This window comes from Drosophila pseudoobscura, chromosome X, assembly GCF_009870125.1.
Source record: "Drosophila pseudoobscura strain MV-25-SWS-2005 chromosome X, UCI_Dpse_MV25, whole genome shotgun sequence".
NCBI lineage: Eukaryota > Metazoa > Arthropoda > Insecta > Diptera > Drosophilidae > Drosophila > Drosophila pseudoobscura.
In genome coordinates, this window is record NC_046683.1 from 47,221,421 (window position 1) to 47,241,149 (window position 19,729).

Below are 19,729 nucleotides of genomic sequence, written 5' to 3' on the forward strand. Positions count from 1 at the left end.
TTCCCAACCATTGCAAAAGTGAACCCACCAGGATATGTACGTGATGTCGTTTTCGAGAGGTTCTGCGAAAAGGATCTGGATGGTATTCCATTCAGGCTGAGCTCTTGTGGGAGTATATTTGGCGTATATAAATATGTATTTGATGTGCACCACATATATAGTAGAAAGGCGTTATATGGGCAAAGTTCGACTTGTATATTTTGAGGCAGTCGCAGTAGCAGAAAAACAAGCAAAGTATTTAAAACAAGCCAGTCAAGTAGGAAATATATTCACCAATCGCATAAAATTATGTGGGCATGGCTAAATGTTCTATATAGCTAGTAATATTCGACGGAAAATCAAAAACGAGGAATATGTAAAATAGAACTTGACTTCGTCAGTATATTTACGGTATATTTTGAAAATGTGACGGTATATTTTGTTACATTTCTGATGGTCGGACGGTATATTTGATCGATAAATCCGCGGTCACACTGGCGATTTGATAAATTTTGGTAAATTTAATTTTTTTGACAAATTAGAAAAAACGTGCGTACCGGATACCCCAAAAGTACAGTAGATTAGTGAAAAAAACGTATTGTAAAAATAAAAGGAACTAACAGAAAAACCCCTCTTTCAATCGCTTCAATATATGTTTTGCAAATTGGAGCAAGTGAGAGAACCGAAGGCCGGACGCTAGAAAGTTCGATTCACGAGCGAAAACCAAATCCATAATTGATGTGAAAAGTGTACATCGAGTAGAAATTTCTGGATTTATTTGTCAACGAAATGTTGAAACTGAAACGAAACTTTCGTGTTGTATATTTTATCTAATTCCTGGCTTCTCTGCGTATCTATTTTGCAGTATTGGTGTTTGTCCGAGCTTGAAAATAAAGAAAAATTGAGAGTGCGATCCGCCCCGTTCTGTTCAGAAGCAGAAAATCCAAATAAATCAAATACAAGTAATATAACTAAACCAATTAATCAAAAAGGCCCAAACGAAGAATACAAAAATGTCTGTGATTGGCATCGATTTTGGCAACGAGAGCTGCTATGTTGCGGCAGCCAGGTCTGGCGGCATCGAAACGCTGGCCAACGACTACAGTCTACGCGCAACGCCGTAAGTACCATAATCCATAATTCTTTATTTGGTTACATTGAGTGCTACAATAGCCCAATTTATTGATAAGCTTTCCGTGCATAATCGTTCGACTTTCATGCTTTGAGGTTAGGTAGAATTTGTAAGTCATGCCTCCCAACCCGCATGTGTGTGCGTTTGCGAGTGTGCGTGTGTAAGAGCGCGCCTAGAAATTTCCATGGTTGTTGTGGGTAACGCTCATATAGAAAACATACTCTTGTATAGGCATATGCACATGTAAACATACATATATGTGTATTTATATGTGCAATTGTGACTGATTGCAAAGGCCTAAATTTGGCTGGCTGCACTTCCATAAAAAGTTTTGCAAATTGCAATTTTAATGAGGAGCAAGCGCTGTCATGCCACAAAAAGAACGCAACGCAACGTATGTCTGTCTGCTTATTTATTGCCTTTCCTTAACATATTTATATGTGCTCGTGGATATATGTTTTTAATTTAAATGTGGATTGCGTGGGCCCAATTTCCACTCTTCTGTGCTTATTTGAATTTACTTTTTTTGGCACACACACATACACACATCGCACAAGGCAATGCATGCGTCATGCGGTCAAGAAAGGCAGCATCAAAGGTAAGAGACGAGACGCAGAGAACGAGCGCCAGCCAGCAGCAGCTGTTGTGAGAGCGTTAGAGCAATAAGAAGAAGATGGAGGAGAGAGAGAGATAGAGAGAGAAAAAAAACGTGTGCAAAGCTAGCTGTCAAAAATAAACCCAAAGCCGGCAAACACAGACAGCACACTGACGCATTTATACAGTGGAGCCCACGTGTGTGTGCACGAGCACATCTACATATGCTTTGGGTTGGAAGGGGTGGAAACACATTGTAGGACAGGGATATATGTACATACATAGGCTTGTGCCACTGTAGAAACAGGGTGACCATGGAAAACAATTCTCAAGAGAAAAAGTACAATATTGATTGATTGAGTTTAGTCGCTTTTGCATGGTTTCGACTGTACTTAAATCGAAAATTGATTTTGCTTTGATTTTAACCATATACGACTCGTTGTCTTGAACTAATCTGAGCCGTCTTACCTCTCATCCGACAGCTCCGCTGTGGCCTTCGATGGAAAGAAGCGAATCATTGGCGTAGCCGCCAAAAATCAACAGGTGACAAATATGAAAAACACAGTCGGCGGCTTCAAGCGTCTGCTCGGACGCAAATTCAACGATCCACATGTACAACACGAACTCACGAGCATTCCAGCGCGCGTGGAGGCGCGCCCCGATGGCAGCATCGGCTTCAAGGTCAACTACTTGGAGGAGGATCAGCATTTCAGTCCCGAGCAGCTGACAGCCATGCTGTTCACTAAGCTGAAGGAGACCTCGGCAGCCGCTATGCAGACACAGGTGAACGACTGTGTCATCGCCTGTCCCATCTTCTTCACGAACGCCGAGCGTAGGGCCCTGCTGGACGCTGCCCAGATTGCCGGACTGAACGTGCTGCGTCTGTTGAACGAGACGACGGCCACCGCTCTAGCGTATGGCTTCTACAAGAACGATCTGTTCGAGGAAAAGCCAAAGAACGTCATATTCATTGACTTTGGCCACTCGGCACTGCAGGTCAGTGCCTGTTCGTTCACCAAGAGCAAGCTGAAGATGTTGGCTAGCACCTGGGACCAAATCGGTGGACGAGACTTCGACCTGGCCATGGCCGAGTACTTTTCCAAGGAGTTCCAGGAGCGCTATAAGATCAATGCCAAGACCAATGCCCGAGCCACTCTCCGCCTACTCACGGAGATTGAGAAGCTAAAGAAGCAGATGTCCGCTAACAGCACTAAACTGCCCTTGAACATTGAATGCTTCTTGGAGGACATCGACGTCTCCTCGTCTATGCAGCGCTCCCAAATGGAGGAGCTCTGCGCTCCCGTTTTGCAGCGCGTTGAACAGACCTTCAAGCGTCTGCTGGCCGAATCGAAGCTGCAGCTCGATGATATACACTCCGTGGAAATTGTTGGCGGCAGCTCGCGCATTCCATCCGTCAAGCAGCTGATCGAGCAGGTGATGTCTTGGCTCCCGCCTTCCTATCCGCATTTCCTCTTTAACCCTGGCCTCTCGCTTCTCCATTGCAGGTGTTCAACAAGCCGGCCAGCACCACCCTCAACCAGGATGAGGCCGTGTCGCGCGGTGCCGCCCTCCAGTGCGCCATTATGTCGCCGGCTGTGCGTGTCCGGGAATTCGGAGTGACCGACATACAGAACTATGCCGTGAAGGTCCTGTGGGACAGCGAGGGCACGGCCGGACCGGGAGAGATTGAGATCTTCCCACAGTTCCATGCCTCGCCATTCAGCCGCCTGCTGACCATCAACCGCAAGGGACCCTTCAATGTGTCGATAGTTTATGGGCAACAGATCCCATATCCCGATCAGACCATTGGCGTGTGGAAGGTCAAGGATGTCAAGCCCAACGAGCGCGGCGAGGGCCAGGAGGTCAAGCTCAAGGTGCGCATCAACAACAACGGCATTGTGCTGATCTCCTCAGCCACTCTGGTGGAGAAGAAGGAAGCGGAAGAGGCTGCTGCTGCTGCCGCCGCCGCAGAGCAGGCTGCCAGCGAAGAGAAACTCGGCGAACAGGCCGGAGGAGCCAGCAATTTGGGCGAGAACGCCGACGGCCAGCAGGAGGTGAGTGTGCCATCTACTCCTCGGTTCGCAAGCTCATCGTCATCATCTTCTGTTGTGGCTAGGAGTTGTTCCGCAGTTTCCATTTTCGTTTTTACTTATCCTCCAACCTCCTTTCCATCTCACTCAACCCACTTTCTTTTGTACATTTTGCGCTCATTTTGTTGGCTGAAAGTTGTAGGTAGATTTAGGGCGGTAGGTAGGTAGAACTGGATTGCAAATAATTCAATTACAGTGTTGTATCCATTCAACCGGCATTTTATTTTCCAAGTATTCCACTTTATGTCCGTTTTACCTATGCTCTACTGTTGATATACAGATTTATCATGCATATATCGTTGCATCCTTCCATCATATCAATTTACCAGTTTCTGTTCTGCTTTTTTTCCAAGGGTTCTTTGCGATTCGGCCTGCCGATTTTAAGATTTTCTTAAATTTCCTTAACTTTTGTTCAAATTGTTTTTTGATTGATTGATTCGTTTTGTTTGTGGCATAAACTCCATAAACAGTGTCTAGTTTTCTTTTTTTTTGCCTTGAATTAGATAAAGCTCCATTTTGAGAGTTGCAAATAACCTTATTACATTAGACGATTGCTAACTTTGCTGCGAAGAGAGAGAGAGAGATAGCATGTGAGGCAGACAAGCCCCCCGGCTATTGGTCCAACACCAGTCGGCCAGTCGGCCAGAACAATTGGATCTGGAAAGTGTAACAATCGATAATTTCAGTCGCAGCGCTGCTTCAAGAAAGCCAGCTGGACGCATACACCTCTCTTGCTCTCACTGCAGGCTGTCTCTGTTTTTTGGCAGTTAATTAGTTAGCAAAGTTGAATATCATAAGGCTATAATCGATGTTCCATTTATAAAATATATGTCTTATATGTATGCGACGCAGCCGTCGTAAGCCTCTTGAAAAAGCCCCAAACACGACTTTTTTCCCTTTTCTGAAGACTTCTATTGGCAACACAGTTTTGAAGGACTGTGGGCTTTGGGATATCTATGCGTTCCTAGTATTGCGAGTCTCGATTCAGACAAGCGAGCCTCCATAAAGGCTACAAATGTTAAATGCTTTTTTTGATCGACTTTATTTGTTTAAACATCGATAATGTATTTTGTTGCAGCTCTATCAAAGCCCCCCTTCATATACCCGTAAAATGATAATTGATTGCTTGATAATACTAAATCGAAATCCTATTAATGTTCTTGTTATTGGTGTTGATTGATCTGGGGTCGGTGTTTTAAGATCCGGTTAACGATATTCCACTTCTGTAGAATAAACTTAATTTTACTTTGAAACTTTTTTGTTTTTTTTTTTTTTTTTGAAAATTGTGTAGACATACAAATTTGAATGTGTCTTCTGATGTATATCACCCATTATAGTATATATATATCTATATAGATGTATAAACAACCACTCCAATATTTGATTTTGTTTGTTTGTTTTGGATATGTTTGCGAACGCGCGCGTGTTTTTGCTCTCTCGTAGGCATATTATGAGAATGACGATGATAATAATGCATCAACAGCCTCATCACCTGGCGGACAAGGGTGGGCACAGCGGGTCAAGGGCTGGTTTAGTTCGGTACGTTTTCCTCAAATTTCCTCAAATTTCAATTTAAAAAATAAAAAACAACCAAAGAAAAAAACCACACACCAAATAAAAATGTTAAAAATAAATGTTCTTCTTCCCTATATTTTGTGTGTCAAGAAATTGGAAATAACGAAAGTTAACAAAAACAAGAAAAGAAAGAAAACAAATTAAAAGAAAGCTAAAGCACAAAAACATTTGAACATTTGATTGCCTTTGAAATTTTTGTGTCCTTTATCCTTTCCAATCGATAATGAAACGAATGAAGAAGACCGCTCATAAGCCGCCTACCCTTTGTGCTCCCAACTGAAAAAAAAGAAAATATCTCTGCAAAGTATCTCTAAACATGCTTACACAATTTGCCAATTTATTTGTTGCTTCTACATGCACCGAACCGATCTACATACATACATACCGATTGATTTTATTATTTGTTAATTACTCGCCCAGAAATTCAATCCAATCGATCCCCGAGCCGAACCGAACCGAAGCGAACCGAACCGAACCGAGTGTCATATAAAACCAATATGCTATACAATACACCCTATAAATACCAAAAGAACTCTGCTGCCCATATTGTAGGCTGTTGCTTGGAGCTGTTTTTTTCCTCTTCGCTTTATTGTTGATGTTTTCTTGTTGCTGCTGCGATTCGATTTCCTCTTTCTATTTGAACTTGAATTGAAAACTTGAATTGAACTTTCCCTCTATGCAATCAATGCAATCTCTTTCATTTGGATTGGCATTTTGATTAATTGATGCTCTCCTTTTGGTGCTTAGGGCTCCGATAAGAAGAAGAAGGCCGGAAAAGCCACTGAGCTGCCTCTGGAGGTGTCCACACACGGTTTCAGCCCCGTGGATCTGAGCAACTACACACAGCAGGAGGCCAAAATGATTGGCAGCGACCTGAAGGAGACCGAGCGCATCGACGCCAGAAATGCATTAGAGGAGTTTGTCTACGATATGCGCAATAAGCTGCAGGTATGTAGCTTAATCAGTGGCACTCAGCTCTAGGCTAACATTTCTATATTCTTTTCTATGCTATTCAATTTAGGGGGGACCCTTGGAACGGTTTGTGCTGGAGACGGAGCGCGAGGCTATTGTGTCGCAGCTGAATGATCTCGAGAACTGGCTGTACGAAGATGGCGAGAACTGCGAACGTGAGACTTATGCCAACCGTCTGGACGCGCTGCGTAAGAAAACGGACCCCATCAAGCAGCGGGCCAACGACTACGATCAGTGTCCGGCCGTGTTTGAGGAGCTGAAGGGCAGCATTGCCATTGCCCGCCTGGCGGTGGCCGAGTTCCGCAAGGGTCTGCCCAAATACGATCACCTGACGGAGACCGAGTTCATCAATATCTCGGAGACTGCGGAAAAGGCCCAAAAATGGCTTGATGTCAACTTGGCCAAGTTCACGCAGTCGCCACGCACGTCAGACAGTCCCGTCCAGCTGGCAGCCGTTCGCTTTGAGGTGCAGTCTCTGAATGCCTGCGTCAGCTCGGTGGTCAACCGTGCGAAACCGAAGCCGGCTCCGACCAAGACGGCGACACCGCCCAAGGATGCCGAGGCGAATGCTGAGCAGAACGGAGGCGAGCCCACTGGCAAGGCCGGCGGCAAGATGGACATGGACAACAACGCACAGAGTGCGTCCGATCACAATATGGATGTGGACTGATGTGTGGGCCACACCAACCTGTGGCTGTCCGCCTATCAACGGTATTGGCTAACAATAATAATAATAATAATAACGATAATTTAACTGTCAACATATATGAGAGAACATTGTATATGCACGCGCTTCAGGACTAGCATACATACAATACAATACAATACAAGCCACGAAAAATCTACACAATCAAGGAACAGAAACAGAAACAGAAAAAAAAAACAACCAAAACATCCAATATAAATATATAAGAACAATCTGCTGCATGATGTGTGGATATTGCAACACAACACAAAAATTAACATAAAACAATTTCTAATCGACCATTTTTCATATACTTGAATAACAACAACAACCAAGCGACACTAAATGAATGGAATTTAAATAATCAAATAAAACAATGATGATTCCAAATAACCAACACGGTTTTCTTTCTCTTAGTAAAATCCGTCTCAGTAGAGCTTCGGCGGAGCAGAAAGCAGAGCCCAAAAAATATGCTCAATCAATTTTTTCCATACTGTCTGCTCACCGAAAGGACAGAGACAAATTAAGCAGAGCCGCTCACTCTTAATAGAACACACATTTTTCTTAGTCTCGTGTTTTCTTATTCATGCTAATCGTCGGGAGAAACACAAGCAGCTCTCCTACGAAGACAGTGTCCTTCGGCGCTCAGCAGCTGAGAATCTGCAACTGTGCAAAACGAGCCAAGTGGAAGCACAAGTGTAAAGGGTGAAAAAAGAGATACACACACAACACATATGTACATTTGCAAGAGCCCAAAAATACCCTCGTTGGTGGAGCAAAGACCACGTTGACAACAAACGAAGTTCAAGTTTCTTTTCGACTCTGTTTTTAATCGTGTCCGAGGGCAACAGTTTCTTATGACTGCCTGCAAAGAGGGACCACTTGCGAGCTCTATCTAAAATGTCTAGTTTTCGTGGTATAACCTAGTGTCTTGTATATAACATTCGTCTGTAAGTTCCCTTGAAAGCCTTTAATGAAGAAAATAATCCATGCTGTTATGGAGATATTAGGGATTTGCAGAGCGGTTCCAAATGTAGATTTTAACTGTCTCAAACATTTTACGAATACCGGATAACGTAGATGTGCTTTTATAATTTTTTTAATCAGACTTGCCACATTTCTTATAAAGTCTTACTTACGATAGGGTGAATAGTTGATTTAAGAGTGCACACAGAGTCTCGGCGCAGTACCTGAGTACACAGCCGGGAGCTCCGGCAGGACCAGGGGAAAACACTGTCCCAACTAGTCAAAGCAGCGAGCTTTAATTTTTCATGCTAAATGGTTTTCAATGTTTTTCTTTTTTGGTGAGTCCCACAAATATGCGCTGAACGTTGGTAGCATTTATTGCTCTGATTTCTGTGCGCTACTGCATGTCCCAAGACTAGTAGTGGCGCCTTCCAAACTTTAAATATTCTTTGGTTTTTATGTTTTTCTTAATTTATTTTGATATGGCACCCCCATACTGGAGGCACCCGAGGCCTTGGAGGTCGTGGAGCTATTCAGTAAGATCTGAAAACTTTAAATATTGAAATTGTTGTTGTGCTGCGCTGCTGCTGCTGCGGGGTACCCAAATACAAACAAATGGGTGAGGGTCAATGTGATGACCCGCCTCGCCGTACTTGGAGGCTAGCACCCGGCCATTGATGTTCACATAGGCCGAGAGCACGCCCACACCATGGCCAAGAGATCCACCCCATCCAGAACAGGTGAGAATACTGTAAAATATTTACAAGGGAATATGAATAAGTCGCCGGCGGTTGTATATCACTGGGATGGAAAGTTCTCACCAGATCAGCCAAAGATGCGGAAAGTTTCGATGGACGTGCTTTATGCCACGCAGTAAGTTGAACTGCCGATTCCAATTCTGTAACCTTCCAGTTCAACTTTTTCTCGGAGTAGCACGAAGCCGATCATCCGAACCAGCAGTTCCCACAAAACCATCCAATCGAACAGCACCCGCAAAGCCACCCAATCGAGCAGCCCAGCTCCAGCACCACCCGCAAAACCATCACTGGCCATGGTCTCGGCTGCGGCACCGAATTCGGTGTCCAACTCTGATTGAATCCGTCTACAAATTAAAAGATTGTTTATCCAGAGTTTGATTGCTGCGTGCTTTGGTCGCATTTAGGCTGTCCAGCAGCTTTTCCAATGTTATCGGGGTAGAGACCTTGTGGCACTCTTCTGTCGTTTTGGAGGAAGACAATCCGCAAGCAGGTTCTCCAGAGTTCAGGTTTCTTCGTATAATTCTTCACCTCAGGCATAGAGGCACAGAGGATAACGAAATAGACCGACGGGCACAACTAACAAATTTGGTCAAATACGGCTTTAGTGGGGATCACCACCCTTCTTGCACTTCGACTTGCGGGACTTGCTGCCTGTCTTTGACCAGCTTTTCTTGGACTTCCGGCTTTTGCCTTTCTTGCAAGCGGACTACCTGCGCATAGGCTTGCCCCAGCTGCGCTTACTTTTACGCTTCATGCCACAGTCCAGCTGTCCTACTGTCTAAAGCAGGCTTGCCTAATCGGTGCTATGGAGCTTGCAGATCGATAGTCGGTCCGACGATACCGGGTTCTCGGTGTTCTGGGGACATTGTCCTCCAACACTGCTCCGCGACGTTAACAAAGGCGTCAAAAAAGACAAAACCGATTTTCTCAAATTTAAGGTAAGGCTTATCGGTCTGGCAAACTAGTGGCTCATATGGCCACACTTCCTGCCTTTGGGAGGAAGCAATCCGCAAGCAGGTAATCCGCCTCGTTGGTCCTTGTTCTGCAATTGCAGCTGCTTCAGTGCTCGGTCCCCAAGCTTCCACTGCGTTGCCGTCATCGTCATGTTCTTGTCGCTGCGTTCGATCAGGGCCACAATCAGATGTCTCTGGGACACTTCATTCATGTTGGCTTTTTGGGAGTCAGGGATTCATCGTCGTCTTTGGCTGAGGGGGCTGAGTGTCTTTAGCAGCACTCACGAACGAGCGTTGCCAATTGGTAGCCAGTATCTCCTCCAACTTGTTGGCGAGTCCGCCATTCGACGCCTGCATCTCTGGCAGCTGCGCGAAGTACAAAGATGTACTGCTTAACTTTGCTATTAACTTTATTGGCGCTTACAAGACGATAAAAACTCGTTTACAAAGAGGAATGCGAATGCGGTTTGGTGTTCGAAGCTTGGCGTGAATACAATGGATAGTATCTAATAGGAATTAGGCATACATATATGCAAGTCGGCTATGACTAGTGTGTGGAGAGCTCGTGCTCAGTGCTCCTGCTCTTCGATTCGATCCAATTTAATTATCAAAGCGTTGATTATGCAGGCACCAGCCTCTTTGGTGAACCAGCAGAGATCGTTTAGCAGATGCACCGACGATTCGCTGGGGGCAGGTGGCGAGGCGCCGCTATCGTGGGCTTGGCCCTGGACCGAACCCGATCCTGACTCGTGATCGGCAGAGCCCATGCTGCGACGCTTGGCCTCGGCCGCCGCCCTGCCGGTGGTCACTCCAGAAATGGACTGGCGACGGACATATACTTCGAAGGAGGTGGAAATGCGGTGCAGTCCCTGCTCGGACACATAGTGGTGCTGCGGCAGCACGGGCTCAATGACCGTGGCGTTGGGGGAGTAGTACAGCTCCAGCCGTGTGCCCGGCTCATCCTTGTGCGTGCCCGCAGCTGCTGCAGCGGCCGTTTCCTCGTCGGCATCTGTTTCCAGCGGCAGCGGTTGGCCGCGATCCAAGATGGCCCGTATCTTGTCCACTCGCGTCATGTAATAGAATGGCAGCCAGTCCCCGTTGAGATCGAAATGAACCTGGGCGGCTGTCGACGAAGAGCCGCCGCTCGCCGAAGCTGCTGTCACGGAGGTGCTCAATACGTTCACCGTCTGCTGGTTGAGCTTGAAGTAGACCCAGCCCTCCAGTTTGTCGCCGTTCCCATTGCTGGGTCCACTGCACTTCAGACAAAAGCAAATCGGCTCCAGGCGGCTGTCGAAAAAGGCCTGCGGCAGCACCAGCGAGGCACAGAAGCGCCTCACCTGCCGCAGATACTCGCAATCGTTCTGCTCCAGGCTCGCTGCGTTTGCGGAGCGCAGAGACTCGGCTCGAAGTTGGGCGGACGAGTTCGTATCCGACTCTAGCGAATTGAGGGAAGGCAGATTCAGATCCAAGTTCAACAGCGATGTCTGATCCGGCATCAGGTGGTGGCGCGTGTACTCGTTCTGTTGCAACTGCTGCAGCAACAACAAATGGTTCATGTAGTCAATCTCGTCGTCTTCCAATACATTATCGATTGATCCCGCTGGCTCCCCCGACAGTTCTCTTAGTTCCCTCTCATGGCTGCCGACTATTTCCACCGCCTCGGCATTGTTCTCGCTCTGCTCTGTGGCCGACGTTGTTGATGTCGTCGCTACCGCCGCTGTCGACCCTTCATCGACAGAGGTCGAATTCGTCAAGGCGGGATTCGGCAGCTCGTCGTACTCCTTATTGGTATCGTACACACTTGAGTTGCTCAGGTGCTGGGCATTGCCCGCGGAGCCACTGGCCCCCCCACTGCCTGCTGTTGCTGCGGTCGTGGAGCTATTCAGTGAGTTCTGAAAGCGTTGAGTGCTCTGACTGCGTTGAATATTCAAGTTGGTGTTGTGCTGGAGCTGAAGAGACTCGCGCAGGCAGCTGTCCAGAGTAAATATAATGAGAAATAGACAACAAAAACCGGATTTTTCTCACCAAGTCGATGAGGATCCACCCATTTCGTTTCTCTGCTGCTCCAAAGTGCGATTCTTGATGGAAATGTTCAGAAGTAGATTCTCGGATACGCTCTCCATAACTGAACGTGTCCTGCAAGCAAAAAATAAAAATAAATCAAAATAGAATCCATGTAGATCGCATATAGCCTGCCACTCACATGGCATTCGAGGGAGCAGCCGATGTGGACGGACCATCTCGGGCAGATTCGCTCATCTGCTCCGTATCCTTCTCCTTTTCGTGCATCTCCAGGTGCGCCTTCTCGCACTGCTGCGGCATGCCAGCATTGTCCAGCTCCAGGGCCTCGGGTGCCTCCAGTATGGGGGTGCCATTGGCGTTGCCATTGCGCGCGGCATCGCTTCCCGTTATCAAGGTGATCTTCTCGCATTTCCCATACACATCAAACACGGGATACACATGATTGGGCAAACCGCTGGCCAAATCCTCCAGGTTCGTGGACCCAACCATAATGACTAAAAGAAATACAAATTAATATATCCCAAAATCCCTGCAAACGACTTGACTGGCGCACTCACTCAACATTCCCGCATGGGTGAGGGTCAATGTGATGACTGTTCCCACTTGGATTTGGTCCAGAGCCTCGCCGTACTTGGAGGCTAGCACCTGGCCATTGATGTTCACATAGTCGTGGGTGGCCAGCCAGCAGCTGCGCTTGAAGTCCAGCAGGGAGATGGGCAGGGTGGAGGGGCAGGCCGAGAGCACGCCCAGTCCCAGGGTGCCCTTCCACTTGTTGTTCAGGGCATCCACCTTGATGCTGATGCTATCGCCCTTGCACAGCGGCTTGTTCAGGCACACCATGGCCTGATTGTAAGACTTTGATCTCGCCGCACTGCGACGATCCTCGCTGAGACGCGCATTCTTCTGAGTTATGTCCACGAACTCGTAGTTCTGAGCCTCAGAGTCGATCGACTCGAGCATGGAGCTGTCCTGTTTATTGAGCGGGTCGATGCCAAAGTCCATCGAGTCCTGCAGCCGCAGACTGCAGGGCCGCAGTGGAGAGGCCGGCCCCTGGGCGGAGATCACCTGGACCCCCATTGTCGAGCCACGCAGCTCGGCCACCACGTACACATCGTTGGGTATGTTCTGGAATTGTATGTTCACGTTCTCGGAGTTGAGCAGCATGTTCAGGGAGGAGTTCTCGACGCGCTCCAGCGTGATGCGATCGTCCACACGCAGCCACTCGAGCGAGGCCAGCGACCGCTGCAGGCAGCTCGAGTTGAAGCTAACCTCGTTCCCAGTCACATACCAAACGTTGGCCGGAATGCGCTTCAGGCTCGTGGGCAGCTTCTTGCGCACGCTCTCATCGCTGAGGTTCAGATCCGTGACCCCAATGCTGAGGCAGCCCGCGAAAATGGGATTAATGGACGTCAGCTTGATCTCAAAGGGCGAGCCCACGCTCAGCGGATGCTCGGAAAAGACCAGGCAGTGGGAAAGGGCGGCCGTGGAGCCAGTGAAACGGGAAGCCTCGGTCCAGTCCTTGGTCAGGCTCACGTTGCCGGAGACACAGGTCCAGCGGTGCTTCGTCTCCATGGCGGGGTGCTGAATAACCGAGGTGGCCTGGCAGCTCTGCGAATTCTCACTGGTGGCATACGGGGCACGGATGTCCAGCTGGTTCTGTGTCAGACTGACCTGCGCACACTGCCCGTACAGGTCGATGATGGCCCAGATGTTGGGGGCATGGCACTCACAGGCCGGGCCCTGGTCCATGCCATCCACAAAGAAGTGGATAAAGTCCCCGTTGCGCATCACGCCCACCCGGGTGCTGGGTCCCAGGGTGTCCAGATCCAGGAGGATATTCGTGCGTATTGTCTTGCGATTGTGAAAGATCATGGGCCCGCACAGGATGATCGTATCGTTGGCCTCCAGATCGGTGGCATTAGGCGCCAGTTGGATGTCCTCCGGGCGCGTTCCCGTCACCCCAATCTCTATGTTGCCCGACCAATGCCGCACCATCGTCTCGAGCTCCACTTCGAAGAGCTCGCGCTGCCGCAGCGGCCGATTGCTGAACACAATCGCATCATTGAACTCGGCCAGGGAATTGGGGCGCGAGGCGGTCAGGCCGCTGTTCGAGATGCCCGCATTCGCGCCATGAATGCTGTGGAAGCGCAGGGGCACCTCGCTGTACAGCGTCGTGTTCGAGATGGTCGAGTTGCCCGTGTCCGGGCTGCCGCACTCCGAGGTGTCCACAATGCTCGCCTGGGCCGCCTGGCCGTACAGATCGATTACCCCGTAAACACGCTCGGGGACATTGCTGGCGGCAGGCCCCTGGTCCACGCCGTTCACCCAAAAGTGCAAAGTGCCATCGTCCTTGCGCACCACGCCCACGCGATCGCCCACCTGCAGGCGGTCCAGATTCTGGCCATATTGCTCGATTACAGTAACTCCATTCTGCATGACCCCATTGCCAGTCATCATCCACGTGCCGGATCTACTTATTAAAGGGAATACTTTGTATTGGACGCTTCTATAGCGGAATGGAATGGAAGACTCACCGAACATTGGTCATGGTAAAGGGAAAGTCCAGCTCGTCGGCGGTGTGCGTGGTCACGCCCATTTCCACAGACCCAGCCCACTTGGTGACTACACGCTCGAGACGCACCTGAAAGAGTTCGTTCGGCCGCAACGGACGTCGCGTGAGGACCACTCCATTGTTGAAGTCATCAGCGGCACTGCCAAAGCGAAGGTAAAATAGGTAAAGAAGAATAGTTGGGGGGAAACTCAATGAAAATCACTTATTACTTACTTGGGACGCAGAGCTGTGCGGCCGCTCTGAGTGACTGTGGCATGAGTGCCGCATATGTGATGGAATGTCAGGCGGTCATCGTTCCGGGCAATGGCCCGTGAGCTCGATATGGTCTCGCTCAGCCCACCAGCGGCCCCAGCCACAATCATTTCACTCTCCGGACTGAGCAGACTCAGAGTGGGAGTGCCCGATGATTGCTGCTGGAGCTGCTGCTGCTGCTGAAGAGTGCTGCTGCCAGAGCAGGAGCTCATGCCGGCCACGATGTTGTTGCGCCTGGTGACGAGGTTTTGCTGCTCGCGCTCATCGCGATCGACAATGGTCACCTTGATGGTCATGCCATACAGATCGATGACGCCCCACAAAGTGGAGGCCACTCGCGTGGCAGCCACGCCCTGATCCTGGCCATTGATGTAGTAGTGCAGGTTGCCATTGGCCTTGCGCATCATCCCCACGCGATCGCCCTCGCGCAGCTCGTCCAGGTTGAACTCCCCGTACTGGCGACGAGTGCCCTTGCCGTTGGTGAGAATGCCACAGCCGGACATCATGATGGTGCCGGATCGCATGTTCGTCATGGTGGCCGGGAAGTGCAGCACGGTGGGGTTATGGGTGGTCACGCCCACCTCTATGGAGCCCGACCACTTGTCCACAAGCTTGTCGATGCGTATCTCAAAGAGTTCGTTGTCCCGCAGCGGACGGTGTGTCATCACCACGCCATTGTTGAACTCGTCCAGGGGACGACGGCGCTCCGCGGAACGAAAGTTGGGCGAAAGCTTGACCAGCGATCCACAGCGGGTGTGGAAACGAAGGCGATCGTTGACATCATAGTAGTCGGATCCCGAAGTAGCACCCCCATTCAGATTGAGCATGGCCAGGGCCGTCATATTGGTGCCATCCACACTGACGTCTACGTTCATGGCCACATCCAGATTCTGGACAACCTGCTGCAGCGGTTGCTGCAATGGGGAGTCCAGTAGCTATGCAAAATAGTAACGGTAATGGTATTGCCGATAAAAATCAATGACTTGCTTCATACGAACCTCTCCTGATCCGTGGGCATCGCGGGGACACAATGAAACCTGTACACAACGCCCATAGAGATCGACGAGGGCCCAGAGGGGCTTGGGCATGTTCTTGGCGGCCACGCCTTGAGATTCACCGTTCACATAAAATACGAGATCATTGCTGGAGGTGCGCATAACACCCACGCGATCGCTCTCGTTGAGAGTTTCCAGGTCCGTGCCATAGAATTCAAACAGCCGGCGACCATCCTTGCGGACATCGATGCCGGACATGACCCAGGTGCCGTTCCTCATGGCTGTGGCGCAGGCCACCAGCTCGAGATTGTCGGGAGATTCGGCTGTAACTCCAATCTCGATGCTGCCGCCCCAAGAAGTGTTCTTTAAAAAATAATTTCAGGGTATATAAAAACCATCATGTCTGCCAAGTAGAAAGCGACTCACCTTCTTCTCAATGACCACTTCAAAGAGGACATCGTCCTCCAGTGGCTCGGCACTGAAGACCAGAGCATGGCTGAAATCTCGCATCGAGCGCTGCGCCGAACGGTTGCCATTGTACAATCTGATGGAGCGGCCGCAGCGCGTATGAAAGGATTGCATCTGCATTTGGTGGCCGGCCATTGTCATTCAGCTCTGCTTTTCTGTTCTCCCGTTCGCATACCCGCAGCCGGAGGCCCAGTACAAATCAATTTTCAATCGGAATGGGCACACAGGTGAAAAGCGGGCCATGGGCTTATGATGATGCACTTGCACAGGTCGTGGGGTTGTTTGACAACCACTGAATATATTTGTTGCTATGTCTTTGCATAATTATGCATACATATTCAAAAATTGCAACAATAAACAGAGAATAAATAGTTTTTTATGTGACCGCCGCCTATCGAATCCAATAAAAATCCAACCTAATATATCGATGTAAATCGATATGCGAACCTGCATGTGGACAGTAAATATTTAGATAGAAACGGGCACACCTTTCTGTCCGTCAAATTCGAGCTGGATCAAAAAAAATAACACATTTTTCGTTGAGGACCTACGGAATTTATTGATGCACAAGCGTTGCGATGTCGTCGTCAGAGCAGCGCCAGAAGCAGTTTGACTTGCACCGCAACAAGGCCAATACCACCAGGACCAGCAACAACAGCGGCGACAAAAATGTGAGTCCGAAGAGTTTCAAGCTTCAAACCTCATTGGAGATGCAGCAGCCAAATGTACACAGACGCGCTGCCGGATCCAATTGGCTGGCTGCCACTGCCTCGGGAAGCGAGAACAAGGTGCAGGTGGCGAAGGCGACCGAAGAAGGATCTGAGTCCGAGCCCCTGACCAAATCGGCACGCACACGCCAGAGAAAAATGGCCCAGCGCAATCGTTATTTGTCCATGGACTGCGAGATGGTTGGAGTGGGCCACAATGGGCAGGAGGACATGCTGGCCCGAGTCTCGATTGTGAATAGTGTGGGCCATGTTCTGATGGACAAGTACGTAAAGCCGCGCCAAACGGTTACAGACTATCGCACCAGCGTCTCCGGCATTCGCCCGCATGATATAGAGAACGCCGAAGACTTTGCCACCGTCCAGGACGAGGTTGTAAAGCTGCTACACGGCAAAATTCTCGTCGGCCACGCCCTGCGCCACGATCTCGCCGTCCTGAACATCAAGCATCCCTTCGAACATATTCGCGACACTTCGCGCTACAAGCCACTATGCAAGCTCGTCTCCAACGGCCATACTCCAAGTCTCAAGCGTCTCACCATGGCCGTGCTCGGCCAGGAAATCCAAACCGGCGAACACAACTCCGTGGAGGATGCCCGCTCTGCCATGGGCATATACAATCGCATTGCCGCCGACTGGGAGAAGCACCTGGAGAAGAAGCAGCTCCAGCAGCAACGCTTCTGATGCCTTCTCTCGGGTCATCTTGCATGTGGGCTTTCTAATTTAAACACGTACTGTACAAACGAGTTTCTTTTTATTGGAAACTGTTGCCTAATATATAAAATGTTACAAACTAGCTACATTATACCCCGACTTGTTCCTCATCAACGCTGGGCCCGTGGATGGCATTGTGACGGGCCATTAAGTCGCGCCAAGGATCCTCCAGCATGGAGGGATGGAAGTATTGGGAGCCGTGATCTTTGAAGTGGTGGTGGGGCCTGCGATTGAAGCCCCCTCCACCTCGACCAAAGTTCCTACCACGGCCCTGTCCAAACGGCATTTGTTGCTGCTGCCGAGGTCGGTGCATTTGCTCCTGGGGCGCCGTGTTTTGATAAAAATGTGGAGTGTTTGGCTTTGGCTGAGCGAAACTCTGTTTGTCCTCGTAGAAGCCAAAATTAGGTTGTTGTGGTGCTTGCAGTCCGCCAGCATGCTGCGACATATAATCCGAGCCCTGGGACGGATATTGTCTCATTCCCTGGGAGTATGGCGGGAAATTGTTGAATCCCCTGCGAGGTGTACCCATCTTGCTGGTTTTTACTAATACTATGTCTAATTACGGATCTTTGAGCAGAAATTTAATATATTCCCTTTTCTGCTTGTTTTATAGAGGTGGGAAGTCATCGATATATCTCTTGTTGTGGTTTTCTCATCTAAGCCTCTGGTCACACTTGCAGTTTTCCAAATTACCGTCGATATTAATATCGTTTGTTGTGCAGTTTTAATACGAAGCGGCGCAAAATGTGGAAAACTTGTTATACCCGATAAGAAGTATCCGCACATGTGGCAGGCAGAGAGAGATATAGAGTGGATGAGAGATAGATTGAGAGAATGGCCAACTAAGTTGTTGGCTAAAATGTATTATTATCAAATGAGTTTTCTGCCTCCTCAACGGCGGATGGGCGTGTTAAATTTTAATAGAAGTTATGATTTTCTTCCTTTCTTCGCCTTTTTCACCACTTTTTTTTATCCTTAAAGGATGTGTATGGGCGTGCCTGTACCCAATGCAGATTTTTTAATTGTACACCACATTCAAACGGATTCGGGACTCGTACCAATCGTTGTTCGTTGTCCTTCAGCAGGCTCAATGGGGAGCTTCTTCGTACGCTAGCAGCACGGAATTTAGCCTGTCTTAGCTATCCTGCCGAGGATCGATGCTGGATGGTAAATTCGAGAAGGACATGACTGGATAGATGGATGACATGGGACATGGACACAAAAATACCTATTACAGATACAAAGCAACCTGAACTGGTCAAAAACAAAAGAAAATTAAAAAAAATATTTAGATATGATTTAATTCGATCACTCGATGAACGTAACAGGATAGAAGGAAGATCAGATCCGGTATAGAATAGACTATCTAATGTAAACACCTTTAGGCCTCAGGATCAGTTTCAGAATTAAGCCAACAAAAATGGTACTTTGAACTATGTATATTCTATGTTTTATAAATCATCTATTTTTGCATACGATCAATGTCGTCTTTAACACGGTTTTTTTCTGGAGCTAATCTACCGTGTAACAACAGAAATAGGTGTATGAATATTTTTTTTTAAATCAAACCCCGATAAGTGTCGCTTATCGCACAAAAATACCGATTGTTGGGCTTCGATAGTGCTCGTATGAGACTACACTTAGCCTTACGGGAAAAGCTTGCAGTGAGAGCGAGAGATATAGAGACGTTGCTTGGATTTTTAGTCGATCTGGTGGCAACGGAGGGCGGCACACTTTTCGCCTAATTTATTTGTTTCTCGTGCTATCTCTGTCTTTCAGATGCGTGAGGTAGTTTTTGGTAGTGTCGTACGATCATAAAATACTATCGCCCACATATATATCGATATATGGTTTATCAATATATATTTAACACTACCTACCGTCATTTCTTCGAACAACAACAGACGTATTTTTTGTCGAACATAGTTCACGCGTGCATATTACATTGGAGCGATTCGTTTTTTTTTAAATAATAAAATATATTACTGAATCAAAATTTAGAACGAGCGAAAAATTAATAGCGAGAATCAAAATAACAGCAGTCGAGGAGCCGTGTTTTGGTGTGTGTGTGTGTGTGTGCGTTGGTGTCAAATGCAGACGGTCGCGCGGTCGGTCAAAAGTGCATACAACTGCAGTGGCATTTAGTTTACAATTTTTTTTTTCTAGTTGAAGTGCAAGTAAAGTTAGCTTTTTAAAAATCAAACATCTCCGCAATTCGCGTTGAACCATTTAGTCAAAACGAAAGCGGAGTGCGACGCGAACAAAGCACAAAAGGCG

General features: G+C 48.3%; 4 protein-coding genes across 8 annotated transcripts; 2 read left to right on the forward strand and 2 right to left on the reverse strand.

Annotated features, from left to right (window-relative positions):
• The first annotated feature begins 438 nt into the window (after positions 1–438).
• On the forward strand, positions 439–7,301 carry Hsp110 (heat shock protein 70Cb). 5 transcript variants are annotated; one of them, XM_015187410.2, is made up of 7 exons: positions 439–494; positions 845–1,099; positions 2,188–3,139; positions 3,211–3,759; positions 5,239–5,334; positions 6,118–6,318; positions 6,392–7,301. In XM_015187410.2, exons 2-7 carry the CDS (start codon positions 993–995, stop codon positions 7,010–7,012), a joined length of 2,526 nt encoding a protein of 841 aa, XP_015042896.2. In that variant the 5' UTR covers positions 439–494; positions 845–992; the 3' UTR covers positions 7,013–7,301. The 5 variants fall into 5 exon arrangements, with proteins under 5 accessions (XP_015042896.2, XP_015042899.2, XP_015042898.2 ...); XM_015187413.2 differs by having other exon boundaries at positions 459–550; XM_015187411.2 differs by lacking the exon at positions 439–494 and adding an exon at positions 514–528.
• Positions 7,302–10,096: 2,795 nt separating this feature from the next.
• Neurl4 (neuralized E3 ubiquitin protein ligase 4) lies at positions 10,097–16,438 on the reverse strand. Its single transcript, XM_001353502.4, has 8 exons — positions 15,972–16,438; positions 15,549–15,908; positions 14,512–15,485; positions 14,261–14,437; positions 12,284–14,196; positions 11,908–12,220; positions 11,730–11,840; positions 10,097–11,675 (listed from the first exon to the last, which is right to left on the reverse strand). Exons 1-8 carry the CDS (start codon positions 16,152–16,154, stop codon positions 10,274–10,276), a joined length of 5,433 nt encoding a protein of 1,810 aa, XP_001353538.4. The 5' UTR covers positions 16,155–16,438; the 3' UTR covers positions 10,097–10,273.
• A 48-nt stretch (positions 16,439–16,486) lies between these two features.
• On the forward strand, positions 16,487–17,543 carry LOC4813179 (RNA exonuclease 4). The gene has a single exon (XM_001353503.4). The coding sequence runs from the start codon at positions 16,592–16,594 to the stop codon at positions 17,420–17,422; it is 831 nt and encodes a 276-aa protein (XP_001353539.3). The 5' UTR covers positions 16,487–16,591; the 3' UTR covers positions 17,423–17,543.
• Positions 17,476–18,103, reverse strand: LOC4813784 (M-phase-specific PLK1-interacting protein). Its single transcript, XM_001353504.4, has one exon. It carries the CDS (start codon positions 17,979–17,981, stop codon positions 17,541–17,543), a length of 441 nt encoding a protein of 146 aa, XP_001353540.2. The 5' UTR covers positions 17,982–18,103; the 3' UTR covers positions 17,476–17,540.
• Between the last annotated feature and the right edge of the window lie 1,626 nt (positions 18,104–19,729).